General features: G+C 42.5%; 1 protein-coding gene across 1 annotated transcript; it reads left to right on the top strand.

The window, feature by feature from the left end:
* Nucleotides 1–645: 645 nt before the first annotated feature.
* LOC310949711 (myosin heavy chain, fast skeletal muscle-like) lies at nucleotides 646–12,972 on the top strand. Its single transcript, XM_083917224.1, has 39 exons — nucleotides 646–867; nucleotides 945–1,088; nucleotides 1,192–1,348; nucleotides 1,440–1,467; nucleotides 1,548–1,647; nucleotides 1,728–1,820; nucleotides 1,912–1,975; nucleotides 2,057–2,155; nucleotides 2,249–2,352; nucleotides 2,477–2,615; nucleotides 2,732–2,850; nucleotides 3,090–3,239; nucleotides 3,351–3,521; nucleotides 3,602–3,902; nucleotides 4,021–4,085; nucleotides 4,172–4,259; nucleotides 4,393–4,510; nucleotides 4,597–4,720; nucleotides 4,886–5,022; nucleotides 5,107–5,362; nucleotides 5,449–5,691; nucleotides 5,774–5,950; nucleotides 6,031–6,176; nucleotides 6,266–6,356; nucleotides 6,463–6,852; nucleotides 6,957–7,083; nucleotides 7,178–7,296; nucleotides 7,382–7,578; nucleotides 8,172–8,355; nucleotides 8,463–8,628; nucleotides 10,714–10,838; nucleotides 10,941–11,249; nucleotides 11,337–11,540; nucleotides 11,651–11,776; nucleotides 11,867–12,037; nucleotides 12,114–12,218; nucleotides 12,322–12,417; nucleotides 12,533–12,664; nucleotides 12,872–12,972. Exons 1-39 carry the CDS (start codon nucleotides 661–663, stop codon nucleotides 12,890–12,892), a joined length of 5,793 nt encoding a protein of 1,930 aa, XP_083773350.1. The 5' UTR covers nucleotides 646–660; the 3' UTR covers nucleotides 12,893–12,972.
* The last annotated feature ends 4,727 nt before the right edge of the window (nucleotides 12,973–17,699 follow it).

Below are 17,699 nucleotides of genomic sequence, written 5' to 3'. Positions count from 1 at the left end.
TGCCAGTAAACCTGGCTTTACGAACTGAAACCTGAAACATCAGATGATATGTACTTACAGCATATGTTTTATGTCTGCATGTGTGCCATACCACATTTGGTATGTATACCATATTTAACTTAGCAGTGTCATCAAAACCGGATTCAATATAAAGGCTACTTGTGGACACACTGTGTTACACTGAAGACCTGTTCCTGCTTGTGGTAAGACTATGTTCCCTTAAGGTTGATACCATTTGATTGTACTCTTAATTTAAGAAAAAAAAGTAAGTGAATCTTGATTTTACACATACAGTAGTCAACAACAAAAACTGTTTTGAACAGGGTTGGTGAATACTGTTAACAGAGGGGGGCCAAGGTAAGGAAAACCTTAAATATTTAACTTTTCTTTAAAAACATTTAATATTTCTCAATTATTAATGGTCTGCAGGTATTCATTAAAACATTTAGACGAAACTAAACAATGTTATTATTTATTAATAACAACTAAGTCTGAAAAGTTGAAGCCCACGCCTAACGATCCACAGACATGATTTCAGTGGAGATATGTTTTCTTTGAAGCAGAATTTAAGATTCAACTGCTGTTTAATTACATGGACCTCGTAAATTAGTCTTAGAGAGTGGTTTCTTTATAATTATCTAACAGACATCAGCTGCCACCATGAGCACAGACGCGGAGATGGCCATTTATGGCAAAGCTGCCATTTATCTCCGTAAGCCAGAGAAGGAGAGAATTGAGGCACAAGCTGCACCATTTGATGCCAAGAGTGCCTGCTACGTGGCTGATGTCAAGGAGCTGTACTTGAAGGGAACAATCCTCAAGAAAGATGGTGGCAAAGTCACCGTCAAAGTCTTGACCACGCAGGAGGTTGGTATCATAAAGTCAAATAGTCAACTGGGAATTCAATATGATCAGTTCTCAATGTGACAAATGTCCAATTACAGGAGAAGACAGTCAAAGAAGATGACATTTCTCCAATGAACCCTCCTAAGTATGACAAGATTGAGGACATGGCCATGATGACCCATCTCAATGAAGCATCTGTGCTGTATAACCTCAAAGAGCGTTATGCAGCATGGATGATCTACGTAAGACAATCTGCACAATAAGAAAATAGAACTATTGAAAACATGCTATAATGGTATGTAGGGAAGATAAAGTAAACTGCTTATTCTCTATGATCACTTTCAGACCTACTCTGGGTTGTTCTGTGCCACTGTGAATCCCTACAAGTGGCTCCCAGTGTACGACTCTGAATGTGTAAGTGCCTATAGAGGCAAGAAGCGTATGGAGGCTCCTCCCCACATCTTCTCTGTCTCTGACAACGCTTATCAGTTCATGCTTACTGGTAAGTCATTATCATAACCATGTAGAATTTATCAGTATATGAGGTTTCTGTTGTAGTAATATTGTTAATTATTTTTATTTTTATTTAACAGATAGGGAGAACCAGTCTGTCTTGATTACGTAAGTGTTATATTTGTTGAGTTGGTTTAATGTTGTAAAATATCTTTACCAAATTCATATAAGTCTGTGTCTATACCTAGTGGAGAATCTGGTGCTGGAAAGACTGTGAACACCAAGCGTGTCATCCAGTACTTTGCAACAATCTCAGTTGGTGGAGACAAGAAGAGGGACACATCAAAGGTATGTTATTGTACGATGATTACAATTCAGAGCTCTTTCAAAAGTCATTTTCTGATAGCAGTTCAAATCCTGGATTATAGGGGTCACTGGAGGATCAGATTATTGCAGCCAATCCCCTGTTGGAGGCCTATGGTAACGCCAAAACTGTGAGGAATGACAACTCTTCTCGTTTCGTAAGTATGGAAATTTTTCTACACATAAGACAGGTCTTATTACAGGTAGTCAATATGGAAGGACATTAAAAATCCCTTTGTTCCCAAATAGGGTAAATTTATCCGAATCCATTTCGGCACAACTGGCAAACTGGCTAGTGCTGATATTGAGACATGTAAGTAATATAACTCATTGTGTATACAAGCGACTGGTACTGAGAATTAACAAGGCTGTAACCTATAAACAATATTTATAGATCTGCTGGAGAAGTCTAGAGTGACATTCCAGCTTCCTGATGAAAGAGGCTACCACATCTTCTACCAGATGATGACAGCCCACAAACCTGAGCTGCTGGGTAAGCAGACTGAGATGTTACACAATGTTAAACGACTTAAAGTTTTTATATGAAACAAATGTATTGATGTTTTGGATCTTTTATGACCTCCAGACTTGGCACTCATCACAACCAACCCCTATGACTTCCCCATGTGCAGCATGGGTCAGATCACTGTGGCCAGCATTGATGACAAAGTTGAGCTGGAGGCCACTGACGTGAGTGATCTTTAGTTCAGGACATTTTAAAAAAATGTAGCAAAAAATGCAAAATCAGAATGACTCTTTTAAGTGAATTATTTAAGGTAATTATATTTTGTGTGGACATCTCTTTTGAATGCAGAATGCTATTGACATCCTGGGCTTCACTAATGAAGAGAAGATGAGCATCTACAAGATGACTGGTGCTGTGCTTCACCATGGTAACATGAAGTTCAAGCAGAAGCAGCGTGAGGAGCAGGCTGAACCTGATGGCACAGAGGGTGAGTATTTAATGTCAACTCAAAGTGAATAGCTTGGAAACAGCAGTAATATACATAGTTCTTAATCACAGTTCTTTCAGTTCATATCATAATGAACATCACTGAATTATTTTCAGATGCTGACAAGGTTGCTTATTTGCTCGGTCTAAACTCTGCTGACATGCTGAAGGCTCTGTGCTATCCCAGAGTGAAGGTCGGAAATGAGTATGTGACCAAGGGGCAGACTGTACCTCAGGTATGCATGAAACATCAATATCCAATATCCTATTTTTGATAGAAAAAAAATGCAATGGCAGGGTTCACTTCATTCATTAATATCAGTGAGTTTCACCAATTGGATTCAAAATACATAATGTAAAATAAGTCAAGGACCTTAGATATAATTATTTTTTAATCTTTTTTCATTTAGCTCATTAGATTAAGTATAAAATAGCGGTAATCCATTAATGAAATCACATACTTGGTTTTATTCAGGTGAACAACTCAGTGACTGCCCTGGCAAAGTCTATCTATGAGAGGATGTTCTTGTGGATGGTCGTCCGTATCAACCAGATGTTGGACACCAAACAGGCGAGGCAGTACTACATTGGTGTCCTGGATATCGCTGGCTTTGAAATCTTTGATGTAAAGTTCATTTCCAACAATTAATATATATAATATATATGCTATTTGAATATATATATAATTAAACATAATTTTTGCCCGTAAGAGATTAAGCTGCTTGTCCCCTCACAGTTTAACACCTTGGAGCAGCTGTGCATCAACTTCACCAATGAGAAACTGCAACAGTTTTTCAACCACACTATGTTTGTGCTGGAACAAGAGGAGTACAAGAAGGAGGGTATTATCTGGGATTTCATTGATTTTGGCATGGACTTGGCTGCCTGCATTGAGCTGATTGAAAAGGTAATAAGGTGATCATGTGTAATTATTCTTAGTTGACTTTAGGCATCACTTAATGACATACTTCTTATATTCTTCTCAAGCCCATGGGCATCTTCTCCATCCTTGAAGAGGAGTGCATGTTCCCCAAGGCCACAGACACATCCTTCAAGAACAAGTTGTATGACCAGCATCTTGGAAAAAACAAAGCATTTGAGAAGCCAAAGCCCGCTAAGGGCAAAGCTGAGGCCCACTTCTCCCTAGTGCACTATGCTGGTACTGTGGACTACAATATCGCTGGCTGGCTGGACAAGAACAAGGATCCACTGAATGACTCTGTTATTCAGCTGTACATGAAATCCTCAGTGAAACTGCTGTCACTTCTGTATCCTCCTGTTGTTGAGGGTAAGATACTAACTACAGTAGAGTAAAATGCATTTAAAGATTATTGTGTATTGCAGTATGGGTTCATGTAATGCTCATGGATATGTTTTGGTTTGTTTTAATAAAAACATTTCAACAGAGGTTGGAAAGAAGGGAGGCAAGAAGAAGGGTGGTTCTATGCAGACTGTGTCTTCACAGTTTAGGGTAAGAGCAAACAACTTACATCTCAAGTTATACTCAAACTCATAATTGTGTTTTGTATGATAGTAATTTCCATTTTGAACTTACAGGAGAACTTGGGGAAGCTGATGACTAACTTGAGGAGCACCCACCCTCACTTTGTGCGCTGCCTGATTCCCAATGAGTCAAAGACTCCAGGTGCATAGAGAACACTATCATCATATTCTTTAAGAAGTTCTTTCAATATGCTTGTATGGTTAACTTAATTTTGTGCTACCCCAACAAAGAGAGTATTTATTCAAAGAAATCATTAAGAATTGTCTTTCTATAGGTCTGATGGAGAACTTCCTGGTCATCCACCAGCTCAGGTGTAACGGTGTGCTGGAGGGTATCAGAATCTGCAGGAAAGGTTTCCCCAGCAGAATCCTCTATGCTGACTTCAAGCAGAGGTATTAATTGATATTTTAATAGAATTTTGATGCAGATTATTAAAAGAAAATACTTACACATTTCACAATAACTCTGTCATAAAAAGGTACAAGGTGCTGAATGCCAGTGTCATACCTGATGGACAGTTCATTGACAACAAGAAGGCTTCAGAGAAGCTGCTTGGGTCAATTGATGTTAATCATGATGAGTACAAATTCGGACACACCAAGGTAAGCAGCAGTTTTCTTTGAAATAAAAATGTAATATATGTTTTAATAAAGCAGAATATGTAGTAAATACTTACATTATTGAAGCAAATTTGGTACCAAAGAACATACTGATGTATTCACTTTCTGAGTTTATGCTACATTCATTTTAATCATTTGTTTGTTCAGGTGTTCTTCAAGGCTGGTCTACTGGGAGTTCTTGAGGAGATGAGGGATGAAAAACTGGCAGCTCTTGTCACCATGACTCAAGCTTTGTGCCGTGGTTACATAATGAGAAAGGAGTTTGTCAAGATGATGGAGAGGAGGCATGTTTAAAACAGCTCATTCTAAATGATGCTATATAAAATGACAAAAACCTTTTTTTCACAACAGCTACTTCTTGTGCACAGGGAAGCCATATATACCATCCAGTACAATGTCCGCTCATTCATGAATGTGAAACATTGGCCATGGATGAAGGTGTACTACAAGATCAAGCCTCTGCTGAAGAGTGCTGAAACTGAGAAGGAGCTGGCAAATATGAAGGAGAACTATGATAAGATGAAAAATGACTTGGCTACTGCCCTGGCCAAAAAGAAGGAACTAGAGGAGAAGATGGTGTCCCTTCTGCAGGAGAAGAATGATCTGCAGCTGCAAGTAGCATCTGTAAGTACACACCAACAGACAGTTGTTATTGTTTCATATTTTTCAATGTTAATGTATTAACATCCATTTTTAATAAAATCAACTAGGAAACAGAGAATCTGTCAGATGCTGAAGAGAGGTGTGAGGGACTTATCAAAAGTAAGATTCAGATGGAGGCCAAACTCAAAGAGACAACTGAGAGACTGGAGGATGAAGAGGAAATCAATGCTGAGCTCACTGCCAAGAAGAGAAAGCTGGAGGATGAATGCTCTGAGCTCAAGAAGGATATTGATGATCTGGAGCTTACCTTGGCCAAAGTGGAGAAAGAGAAACATGCCACTGAGAACAAGGTTTGTAAATAATTATCTTTCCAGCTGATCAAGTAAGATGGTATGACTTTTGTTTGATGACAAAATCTCTCTTGGACACTAGGTGAAGAACCTGACTGAGGAGATGGCCTCTCAGGATGAGAGCATTGCTAAGCTGACCAAGGAAAAGAAAGCCCTACAGGAGGCTCATCAGCAGACTCTTGATGACCTGCAGGCTGAGGAAGACAAAGTCAACACTCTGACCAAGGCCAAGACCAAGCTGGAGCAGCAAGTGGATGATGTAAGTTTACAAAGACACTTGGGTTGACAAAGCAAGACTCTTCTTTAATGTGATCATTAAAAACTCATGTTAATGTTCAGCTTGAGGGTTCTCTGGAACAAGAGAAGAAGCTGCGCATGGACCTTGAGAGAGCCAAGAGGAAGCTTGAGGGTGATCTGAAACTGGCCCAGGAATCCATCATGGATCTTGAGAATGACAAGCAGCAGTCTGATGAGAAAATTAAAAAGTAACAGTTTTTGAATTTCTACAATAGCGATTCTTCTTCAAGAAAAACAAAATGTCAACTGCATGAGCTCTTTTCTATCTTTTTCACAGGAAGGACTTTGAAATCAGTCAGCTCCTCAGCAAGATTGAAGATGAGCAGTCAATGGGCGCTCAGCTTCAGAAGAAGATCAAGGAGCTTCAGGTTACATGTTATATTTAACATTTTATATTAAACATTGGTATATACATTTATTTTTGTGAATTAAAAGTGTAAGTTTACTGAAAGACATTACACCTACATGAAACAGGCTCGTATTGAGGAACTGGAGGAGGAGATTGAGGCTGAGCGTGCTGCTCGTGCCAAGGTTGAGAAGCAGAGAGCTGACCTCTCCAGGGAACTTGAGGAGATCAGTGAGAGGCTGGAGGAGGCTGGTGGTGCCACTGCTGCTCAGATTGAGATGAACAAGAAGCGCGAAGCTGAGTTCCAGAAGCTCCGTCGTGACCTTGAGGAGTCCACTCTGCAGCATGAATCCACTGCTGCTGCTCTTCGCAAGAAGCAGGCTGACAGCGTTGCTGAACTGGGAGAACAGATCGACAACCTCCAGCGTGTCAAGCAGAAGCTTGAGAAGGAAAAGAGTGAATACAAGATGGAGATTGATGACCTCTCGAGCAACATGGAGGCTGTAGCTAAAGCAAAGGTACACAATATGCTATTTTAATTCTAAAATTAATATAGTAGATAAGGTAATACATATTATGAATAATATGTGATCACTGATTTAATCTCACCTTTCCTCATTAGGGAAATCTTGAAAAGATGTGCCGTACTCTTGAGGACCAACTTAGCGAACTGAAGACCAAGAATGATGAAAATGTTCGTCAAATCAATGACACAAGTGCACAGAAAGCACGTCTCCTGACAGAAAATGGTATCTACATGTTATCAGTGAATAATCGGTTGTGTATGTTATTGAGAGACGTAACACAAACTAATACAGTTTATCATGGAATATTTAACACAAGGTGAGTTCAGCCGTCAAATTGAAGAGAAAGAAGCTCTTGTCTCCCAGCTGACCAGAGGAAAACAGGCCTTCACACAGCAGATTGAGGAGCTGAAAAGACACATTGAAGAGGAAGTTAAAGTAAGAAACTGTTAAGTAAGTGTGTACTGGTGTATTAGGTTGGGGTTTTGGAAATTATTTTATGCAATCATATTACTTTCACCAGGCCAAGAACGCTCTTGCCCATGGACTGCAATCAGCCCGTCATGACTGTGATCTGCTGAGGGAGCAGTTTGAAGAGGAGCAGGAGGCCAAGGCTGAGCTGCAGCGTGGAATGTCAAAGGCCAACAGTGAGGTGGCTCAGTGGAGATCTAAGTATGAAACTGATGCTATCCAGCGCACTGAGGAGCTTGAGGAAGCCAAGTGAGTAACATTCAAACAATTAAGTGGCCAGATGAGAAGTATAGCATGTTAGCATAACTCAACTGGGGCGACTGTGGCTCAGTGGAGGAGTGGGTCGTCCTCCATTCGAGAGATCGGCGGTCCACATGTCGAAGTGTCCTTGGGCAAGACACTGAACCCCAAATTGATCCTCGTGCTGCACATGGGTGTGTAAATGTGGTGTGAATGGTTAGATTAGATGGTATGTAGATGTCCACTGCCATCAGTGTGAATGTCTGTGTGAATGGGTGAATGTGACAAACACTGTGAAAGCGCCTTGAGTAATCAGAAGACTAGAAAGGCACTATATAAGTACAAGTCCATTCATCATTACCATTTAAATGCTTTGCTTGGATCAATACAGTTCTTGTATTTATCAAATGCATCCAAAAATATTTTTTGTGTTTAGTATCTTATTCTTAGAAAACAGTTGAGATGAAAGTACATTTGATCATCTCTGTCCAAAAGAATCTGTAATAATATTGTATTTCATATATATTATGCAGAATTATATGGAAAAAGTATTTGTAACTCCATAGTTTTCACTGAGAGACTAATCTTACCTCTTCAAACAGGAAAAAGTTGGCCCAGCGCCTTCAGGAGGCTGAGGAGCAGATTGAGGCAGTGAATTCCAAATGTGCTTCTCTTGAGAAAACCAAACAGAGGCTCCAGAGTGAGGTGGAGGACCTCATGATTGATGTGGAGAGGGCCAATGCACTGGCTGCCAACCTGGACAAGAAGCAGAGGAACTTTGACAAGGTAGCATTGTTTACTTTGTGTGCCCAAGCTATACAATCAATGAAATAAATATATTTATTTCTCTCAACATTTCTACATTACCAACTGAAATGTACTTTGCTATTCAGGTTTTGGCAGAGTGGAAACAGAAGTACGAGGAAGGTCAGGCAGAGCTTGAGGGAGCACAGAAGGAGGCTCGTTCTCTTAGCACTGAACTGTTCAAGATGAAGAACTCTTATGAGGAAACTCTGGATCATCTGGAAACCATGAAGCGTGAAAACAAGAATCTGCAACGTGAGTAACAGTTATAGTAACATGTTTGTTTCTTACATTGCATTGAACACATATATACCAAGAGTAAAACAGGGGTTAAAACAAACCTTTTTTCACCACCGTACCGAAAAAGTCCCGAATTAAAAGGGATTAAAATGAAAGACGTCCCGATGTTGACCCAAGAGAAAATATTGATTCTCCCGATGACAGTTAATTTTGGATGACAGGACATCATTCATTTTAATCCCTGGGGTACGGTAAGTATTCAGACCCCCTTTAAATTTTCAATCTCTTAATTTGCAGCCATTTGCTAAAATCATTCAAGAAGATTTTTCTTCATTAATGTACACACATTTTGACAGTAAAACACTGAATTGTAGAAAGTTTTGCAATTTATTAAAAAACAATATCTGAAATATCACGTGGCAATAAGTATTCAGACCCTTTGCTCAGTATTGAGTAGAAGCACCCTTTTGAGCTATTACAGCCATAAGTGTTCTTGGGAATGGTGAAGTTTTTTCACACCTGGATTTAGGGATCCTCTGCCATTCCTCCTTGCAGGTCCTCTCCAGTTCTGTCAGGTTGGATGGCGAACGTTGATGGACAGATATTTTCAGGTCTCTCCAGAGATGCCCAATTGGGTATAAGTCAGGGATCCGGCTGGAGTTGTTCCTAAGCCACTCCTTTGTAATTTTAGCTGTGTGTTTTGGGTCTTGTTTGAAGGTGATCCTTCGGCCCTGTCTGAGGTCCTGAGCACTCTGGAAAAGGTTTTCTTCCAGGATAACTTTGTACTTGGCCGCATTAATCTTACCTTCAACTGCAACCATTGCTGTCCCTGCAGCTGAAAAACACCCCCACGGCATGATGCTGCCACCACCATGCTTTACTGTTGGGATTGCATTGGGAAGGTGATGAGAGGTTCCTGGTTTTTCGCCACACATTCTTCTTGGATTTAAAGTAAAATTCCTGTGTAAAATCATCCCAGGCTTTGTTTAGGCAAATACACTCATCAAGTCAATTACCAAATTCAATCCAAAAGGAAGGAGCCCATTGATGATTTATTCAAGTAAAACACATTAATGTTGTGATTTGTGGCAGTTTGGTGAAATATAAGTTAACAATAGTGGTAAAAGGTTTGGAAAAGTCCCACACAGATTCCCCTGCAGCACCGAAACATTACGCAGGTCTCAGGGGGGCAGGGCCGAGTGTTGCTGGGAAGACGCACAGCATATGTGAGTGCAAGCACAGGGAAAGACAACTAGCCTGCAACTTGAAGTGGAGGGAGATAGAATGGTTCTTGTTTGTATCTTTCCTGGCTGCGAAACAAAAATTAAAGCTTACAACCCAGAAACCTTTCATAGGCTGCCATTGCGGTACGATGACCATGCTCTAATAATCCAGGGGCTCATTGTTTTGAATCTGGACATTGAGACGTCGATTGAGACGCTCAGGCAGAGATCTTACTGTGTCTGCAACAAACCGCAACGTTTACGTGTTTTGCCGGAATAAATCATCAATGGGCTCCTTCCTTCTGGATTAAATTTGTTCATTTGGTAATTGACTTGCTGTCTTCCCCAAATGCTCAGTTTGGCCAGACGGCCATCTCTAGGAGGATTTCTGGTTGTCCCAAATGTCTTCCATTTAAGGATTATGGAGGCCATTGAGCTCACAGTACAGCAGACACAATGTTGTAACCTTGGCCTGATCCGTGCCTTGCAACAATTTTTCTCTGGGCTCTTCGGGCAGTACCTTTTGCTTCATGATTCTCATTTGCTCTGACATGCACTGTGACCTGTATGGTGTGGTATAGACAGGTGTGTGCCTTTCCTAATCAAGTCCAATTAATTTAATTAAACACAGTTGGACTCCAATAAAGGTATAGAACCATCTCAAGGATGATCAGAATAAATGACCGCACCAGAGTTAAATATACGAATATCACAGCAAATGGTCTGAATATTTATGGCCATGTGATATTTTCAAATTAACAATGAGTAAAAAATGTAAGGGTGTCTGAATACTCTCTGTACAAACTCTATATCATAATAAAGTTCAGATATTTTATATTTTAAGGCATAACAATATAAAACATGTATCTCTCTGTAGAGGAGATCTCAGATCTGACTGAACAGATTGGTGAGACTGGCAAGAGCATCCATGAGCTGGAGAAGTCCAAGAAACAAGTGGAGACGGAGAAGGCTGAGATCCAGACAGCTCTTGAAGAGGCTGAGGTAAATTTTTTCTGAGGAGGTCTTCTGAATCAAAGTCATTATCAAATATACTATAAAAGGCTTAAAAGCAGAGATTAATATAGCATTTGTTGATATTTTAAGGGAACTCTGGAACATGAAGAGTCCAAGATCCTGCGTGTCCAGCTGGAGCTCAACCAGATTAAGGGTGAGGTGGACAGAAAGCTGGCAGAGAAAGATGAGGAGATGGAGCAGATCAAGAGGAACAGCCAGAGGGTGATTGATTCCATGCAGAGCACTCTGGATTCTGAGGTCAGGAGCAGGAACGATGCCCTGAGAATTAAGAAAAAGATGGAGGGAGACCTGAATGAGATGGAGATTCAGCTGAGCCATGCCAATCGCCAGGCTGCTGAGTCACAGAAGCAGCTGAGGAATGTCCAGGCACAACTGAAGGTAAGACACAGAGTTGTTCCACAGACTGGGGTCAGTGCAGCTACATTTTGGCATCCATGTGAATATTTTCCTGATATGTTTCACTAGGATGCACAACTGCACCTTGATGACGCTGTTAGAGCTCAGGATGACCTCAAGGAACAAGCTGCTATGGTGGATCGCAGAAACGGTCTCATGGTAGCTGAAATTGAGGAACTTAGAGCTGCTCTGGAACAGACAGAGAGAAGCCGCAAAGTTGCTGAGCAGGAGCTGGTGGACGCCAGTGAGCGCGTTGGACTTCTGCACTCTCAGGTGAACAATCCCAATCATTTATTCAATAATTCAAAAATCTAATCTCTAGATTTGATATAACATGTAAAATAATAGGTTGGCTAAAGTTCCTGCATCTTTTTACCATTTAGAACACAAGCCTTCTGAACACAAAGAAGAAACTTGAGGCTGACCTGGTCCAGGTTCAGGGTGAAGTGGATGATACTGTTCAGGAAGCAAGGAATGCAGAGGAGAAGGCCAAGAAGGCCATCACTGATGTAGGTTTGAATTTCATTTGTTCTTAACTCTTTACTCCAATGTGTTTTCTCAAGATAGTTTTAACTAACATTTAATGGTGTCTCCTCCAGGCTGCTATGATGGCTGAGGAGCTGAAGAAAGAGCAGGATACTAGTGCTCACCTGGAGAGGATGAAGAAGAACCTGGAGGTTGCTGTTAAGGACCTGCAGCACCGCCTGGATGAGGCTGAGAACCTGGCCATGAAGGGAGGCAAAAAGCAGCTCCAGAAACTTGAGTCTAGGGTAGGAAAGTCATGCCAAGATTTTTCATAGCTGAAGCCAGACATAGAAAAAGCTGGATACTTTTTGTTTCTTGAAGGTGCGTGAGCTGGAAGCAGAGGTTGAGGCTGAGCAGAGGCGTGGAGCAGATGCTGTTAAGGGTGTCCGCAAATATGAGAGGAGGGTGAAGGAGCTTACCTATCAGGTACAGTCACTTTGATACTTGATATACAAATCAATTTAACATACCTATTGTGAAAAACATATCCACATGTACATTTACTATACTTTAAAATGACCTTGAACAGACTGAAGAGGACAAGAAAAATGTTGCCAGGCTGCAGGATCTGGTTGACAAGTTGCAGCTCAAGGTGAAGGCCTACAAGAGGCAGGCTGAGGAGGCGGTAAGGACAATTTATTTTTAACATTGAAAATATGATACTGTAGCAGATATTTTTCACACAAAATAGACATTTGGCCTTTTAGGACTTTCAGAAATGTCAATCTATTGATTTCCAGGAGGAGCAGGCCAATGTCCATCTGTCCAAGTGCAGGAAGGTCCAGCATGAGCTGGAGGAGGCTGAGGAGCGTGCTGACATCGCAGAGTCCCAGGTCAACAAGTTAAGAGCAAAGAGCCGTGACTCTGGCAAGGTAAATATGCAATACATAATTCATTTCAGCTTAATGGAAATAAAATAAAAAACAAAATTCACAGTACTCTAATTAACATGTCATGCAAAACTCACATCGAAATTGACCAATTATTTCAATAAGCTTCCCAAAACTTTTTAGAGTATGATGTGTATGTAGGTGCATATGCAGGATATGTATTATTTATTTTGTTATTTTTTTTAACAGGGAAAAGAGGCAGCTGAGTGAAGTACTTCAACTGTTGGGTTGTTTCTAATTATATAATATGATGTGAAATATACCACAATAAAATGTATTTTGATCTTTAATTTCATTGTCTGTGTTATTTTGAGCAAACTGTTTCCTTAGAGAGAGCAAATGTGATATTTGTTTAATTTGATCTTTATTGGAATGGCTGGTGATAAGATAAAGTATGCTGCATGTTTTTTTTTCCTATTTAAAAGGTAGGATCTGTTTAAAAGCAAACAATGACCAAAAATATACCCCTCCTGTAACCATCTGTAACATTTGTGGTCTGTGGTATGAAAAACTAGTAACCGTGCCCCTAATGTGACCTTCCAGAGGTATGTCATTATCAAGAATGTCTGAGAGCACTTTCAGATCACTCACGAGAAAGTGGAGAAACTGTTTAAGGAGAAGAGAAAAGGGGTTTCACTATTGTCACTCTTATCCTAAGATACGAAATTTGCATAAGTATAAATGGATATGTAGGAAACATTGACCTTACTCAGTATGTCGTCATCAAAAGAATGGAGACACATTTTCTGATGACGCCGCCAGATGCCAGTCTAATCAGAAATCCCTGATGCCTTATCAGACATCTCATCTCTCTCTCCCTAGCCTGTCTGTGCCTTAGCTTTGTTCCTTGGCACATCTGTCACAACCTGGCTCAACAGTATGTATTTCTGTGATGGCGGCGCGCGCACGGGTGCAGCGGCTCTTAGCTCTCCAACTTGGTGTTTTGTTTTATTACTTTTTTTGAATGTTTTGTTGGACTTTTGCACTGCAGCCATAATTGACCTGGGCCTAAGGCACACTCTGTCTGTGACTGGCAACTATCAGCAAAAACACAACTTCCCGGAGGACATCGTGAGACCACCGGGATCTCCGTGGATGGTCATCCCGCCCAGGAAGCGCAGGAGGCGGCGGAGAGAGAGGAAGCAGAAGCGAGGATGCCGGTCGGGCCCAGATGCCAGGCTACGTAAACAACCGCACAGGCCAGCATTACCAAGCCTCTTCATCTCCAACGCCAGATCCATCACCCATAAAATGGACGAACTGGAGCAACAGATGGCAACAACCAGTTTTGTGCGAAACTGCAGCGTTATTGTCATCACGAAGACGTGGCTTCACCCGCTGATTCCCGATGCTGCAGTTGAGCTAGCAGACCGCACGCTACACCGGCAGGACAGTAACGGAGACTCGGGTAAGAGCAGAGGAGCGGGGCTTTGCGTTTACGTACATAACGAGTGGTGCTGTGACAGCAGGATCATTGACACACACTGTTCTCCTGATCTAGAGGTTCTGGCAGTCTCGTGCAGACCTTTTTATCTACCGAGGGAGTTCACTGTAGCCATTGTGATAGCTGTTTACATCCCACCGGATGCTAACGTTAGCACGGCCCTCAGCCTCCTGCTTGCTACCATAAACAAACAGCAGCTCGCCCACCCGGATGGGGTCTTTACCGTTGCCGGTGACTTCAATCAAGCGTGTTTAAGGACTGTGCTCCCAAAATTCGTACAATACGTGAATTTTGCCACCAGAGGGGAAAATACTTTGGACCATGTTTACTCTAACATCAAACATGCCTATAGAGCGACACCCCTCCCCCACCTTGCTGGATCTAACCATCTCAGCATGTCCCTCACCCCCACCTACCTGCTGAGGAATACAAAGCCACTACAAAGACAATAAAAACGTGGCCTGAGGGAGCCCTCTCTCAGTTGCAGTACTGTTTCTCAAGGACAGTATGGGATTTATTCTATAACCATAACCTCCAGAAGCACACTGACACTGTGCTCTCCTACATCAAGAACTGTGTCGACAACGTCAACGTCGAAAAAAGGGTCAGGGTCTTTCCGAACCAGAAGCCCTGGATGAACAGTGAAGTCCAGTCCCTCCTAAAAAAACGCAACACTGCCTTCAAGTCACGGGACAGGACCCTGTACAGTGCGGCCAGGTCAGACCTGAAAAGAGGCATCAGGGAGGCCAAGGCGGCTTTTAAGAGGAAGATTGAAGACCACTTCGCTGTGAATGACCCCAGAAAGATGTGGCAGGGAATAAATCACATAACCAACTACAGAAGCAACAACCAGGGGACTGCTAGGACTGACGCCTCGCTGGCAGAGGAGCTCAATCTCTTCTTTGCCCGCTTCGAGACAGACAGGTCCTCAGCAGCCACACCACTCCCACCTCCCTCCAGCACTGTCACACTGTCATTTCAGGAACATGAAGTGGGACGAGTGCTGAGGACGGAGTACCTGGCAAGGTGCTCAGAGCGTGCGCTGACCAACTGACTGGAGTCTTCACAAGGATTTTTAACCAGTCCCTGGCACAGGCCACCATACTACCCTGCCTCAAAGCCTCCACAATCATCCCCGTCCCCAAGAAGACAGCAGTGGACAGCCCCAACGACTACAGACCCATTGCACTCACGCCTGTAGTCATGAAGTGCTTTGAAAGACTGGTCTCTCAGCACATCAGGGCCTGTCTGCCTCCCACTCTGGATCCCCATCAGTTTGCCTACAGGGCAAACAGATCCACCGAGGACGCCATCCCCACAGCACTCCACACCGCGCTGAGTCACCTGGAGCACAGGGGGAGCTACGTGAGGATGCTCTTCCTGGACTTCAGCTCAGCATTCAATCACATCATACCAGAGATCCTGGTGCAGAAACTTTCTCACCTGGGCCTCTCCACCCCCATCTGCCACTGGATTAAAGACTTCCTGACAAACCGACCACAGTCTGTCAGACTTGGCCCTCAAATCTCCACCGCGATCACCCTCAGCACAGGCTCTCCACAGGGATGCATATTGAGTCCCCTTCTGTTCACCCTATACACACACACGACTGCTCCCCGACCCATCTCTCAAACACCTTCATCAAGTTTGCAGATGACACGACGGTGGTCGGGCTCATCTCAGGGGGAGACGAGTCCAACTACAGGGACGAGGTAAACAGACTGACGACGTGGCGTTCAGTAAACAACCTCCAACCGAACACCACAAAAACAAAGGAATTGGTACTGGACTTCAGAAAGGGCAGAGCGGACCCAGCCCCCCTTTACATCCACGGGGACTGTGTGGAAAGGGTCCACTCCATCAGGTTCCTGGGTGTGCAGATGGCCGATGACCTCTCCTGGACTGCAAACAGCACGGCGGTGGTTAAGAAAGCCCAGCAGCGTCTCCACTTCCTGAGGGAGCTCAGGAGAAATAACCTGGAGGAGAAGCTGCTGGTGATGTTCTACAGAGCCGCCATAGAGAGCATCCTGACGTACTGCATCACAGCGTGGTATGCAGGGTGCTCAGCCGCAGACAGGAAGGCGCTGCAGAGGGTCATCAACACAGCCCAGAAAATCACTGGATGCCCTCTGCCCAGCCTGGAGGACATTGCCAGCTCTCGCTACCTCAGCAGAGCTGAAAACATTATCAAGGACTCCTTTCACCCCAGCAACCACCTGTTTGACCTGTTACCCTCAGGCCGACGCTACAGGTCACAAAAATCACGGACAAACAGACTCTGATAGCTTCTTTTCTAGAGCTATCACTGCAGTCAATAACGAAAAGAAAAAAAACAACGAAACAAACTACCTCAAATGTTACAAATATTGATCACATTGATCAGTTTTAAAATTTAGAAGTTAAATAACTTGAAACAAAGCCACTTTAAACTGAAAAAAGCCACTTTAAAATTCTTGTGCAACAACAACATGCTCCACTCTAAATATACATATTTTAGCATAGTTTCTGTTCTCCACCCATCATTTTTATTGCTTATATTATACTTTGCTTATTGTTTTATTATATATTATTTTCTAAAATTTACCAAGGGGGAGTAGCACTCCAATTTCATTGTATGCAAATGCAATGACAATAAAGGCTATTCTATTCTATTAAAAAGAGGGAGACCACACAGTCTGTAAATAATTCAAAAATGTTTTAATTAACCAAAGGAAATAAGCAATATAATTCAGTATCAGTTGTCAGTATGTATGCAGTGTCTGACATTATTTGTTTCGATATTGTTTCCACACACAGTCAGTCAGGCCAGGAGAGAGAGCATCCTGCAGGTTTGCTTTATAGCCACCTGAGCCCAGCCTGCTCAGGTGTGCTGCATCTCTGATGGCATAGCTCCTCCCACCAATCTCCTGAAACAAACAGCCAAAAGAGGACCGAGCAGGACCAACCCCAGGGTCATCACACTCCCCCCATAAAAACAGGGTTCCTACCCTGAATCTTAAACGTAAATACAATATTTACATTACTCTGGGTAACTTTGACATCAGGTTTCACCTTTATGCAAGTTCACACTCTGGACCATCTCCAAACTTAGCATCTCCAACTTCAGCAACCATGGTTCCTGGAAGCAATTTAAGAAGAAGGAAAACAGAGGCAGCAGAAGACAGGAAATATGCATGTTACAGAGTTACAAAGGTGCACGGGACAAAGCGTCCGGCATGATATTATCTTTGCCCTTAATATGTCTTATGTCCAAATTGTATGGCTGCAGAAACATAGCCGCACCGCATGAGCCTCTGATTTGGATTCTGCAGAGAGTCCAAAAAGGTGAGTGGGTTATGGTCAGTGAATACCACAATTGGTATTCCAGAGTCAAGATACACATGGAAGTGCTGCAAAGTCAAGATTAATGCCAGCGCTTCCTTTTCGATCACTGAGTAATTCAGTTGATAGGTATTGAACTTCTTTGAAAAGAAGCCAGCTGGATGGTCAATGCCTTGTTCATCAACTTGGAGTAGAGCACCTGCTCCAACATGACTTGCATCCACCTGCAGTTTGAAGGGCTGATCCAGTTGG

This window comes from Echiichthys vipera (assembly GCF_963691815.1).
Source record: "Echiichthys vipera genome assembly, chromosome: 7".
Lineage (NCBI taxonomy): Eukaryota > Metazoa > Chordata > Actinopteri > Perciformes > Trachinidae > Echiichthys > Echiichthys vipera.
This window is presented reverse-complemented; position numbering and strand designations above follow the sequence as displayed.

Excerpts from the sequence above, each read along its gene's own strand:
- LOC310949711 (XM_083917224.1), top strand. The coding sequence starts at position 661 with ATGAGCACAGACGCGGAGATGGCCATTTATGGCAAAGCTGCCATTTAT. Across the intron at positions 4,260-4,392 it reads CAATGAGTCAAAGACTCCAG|GTCTGATGGAGAACTTCCTG; the intron begins GTGCATAGAGAA and ends GTCTTTCTATAG. Across the intron at positions 10,839-10,940 it reads CAGCTCTTGAAGAGGCTGAG|GGAACTCTGGAACATGAAGA; the intron begins GTAAATTTTTTC and ends TGATATTTTAAG.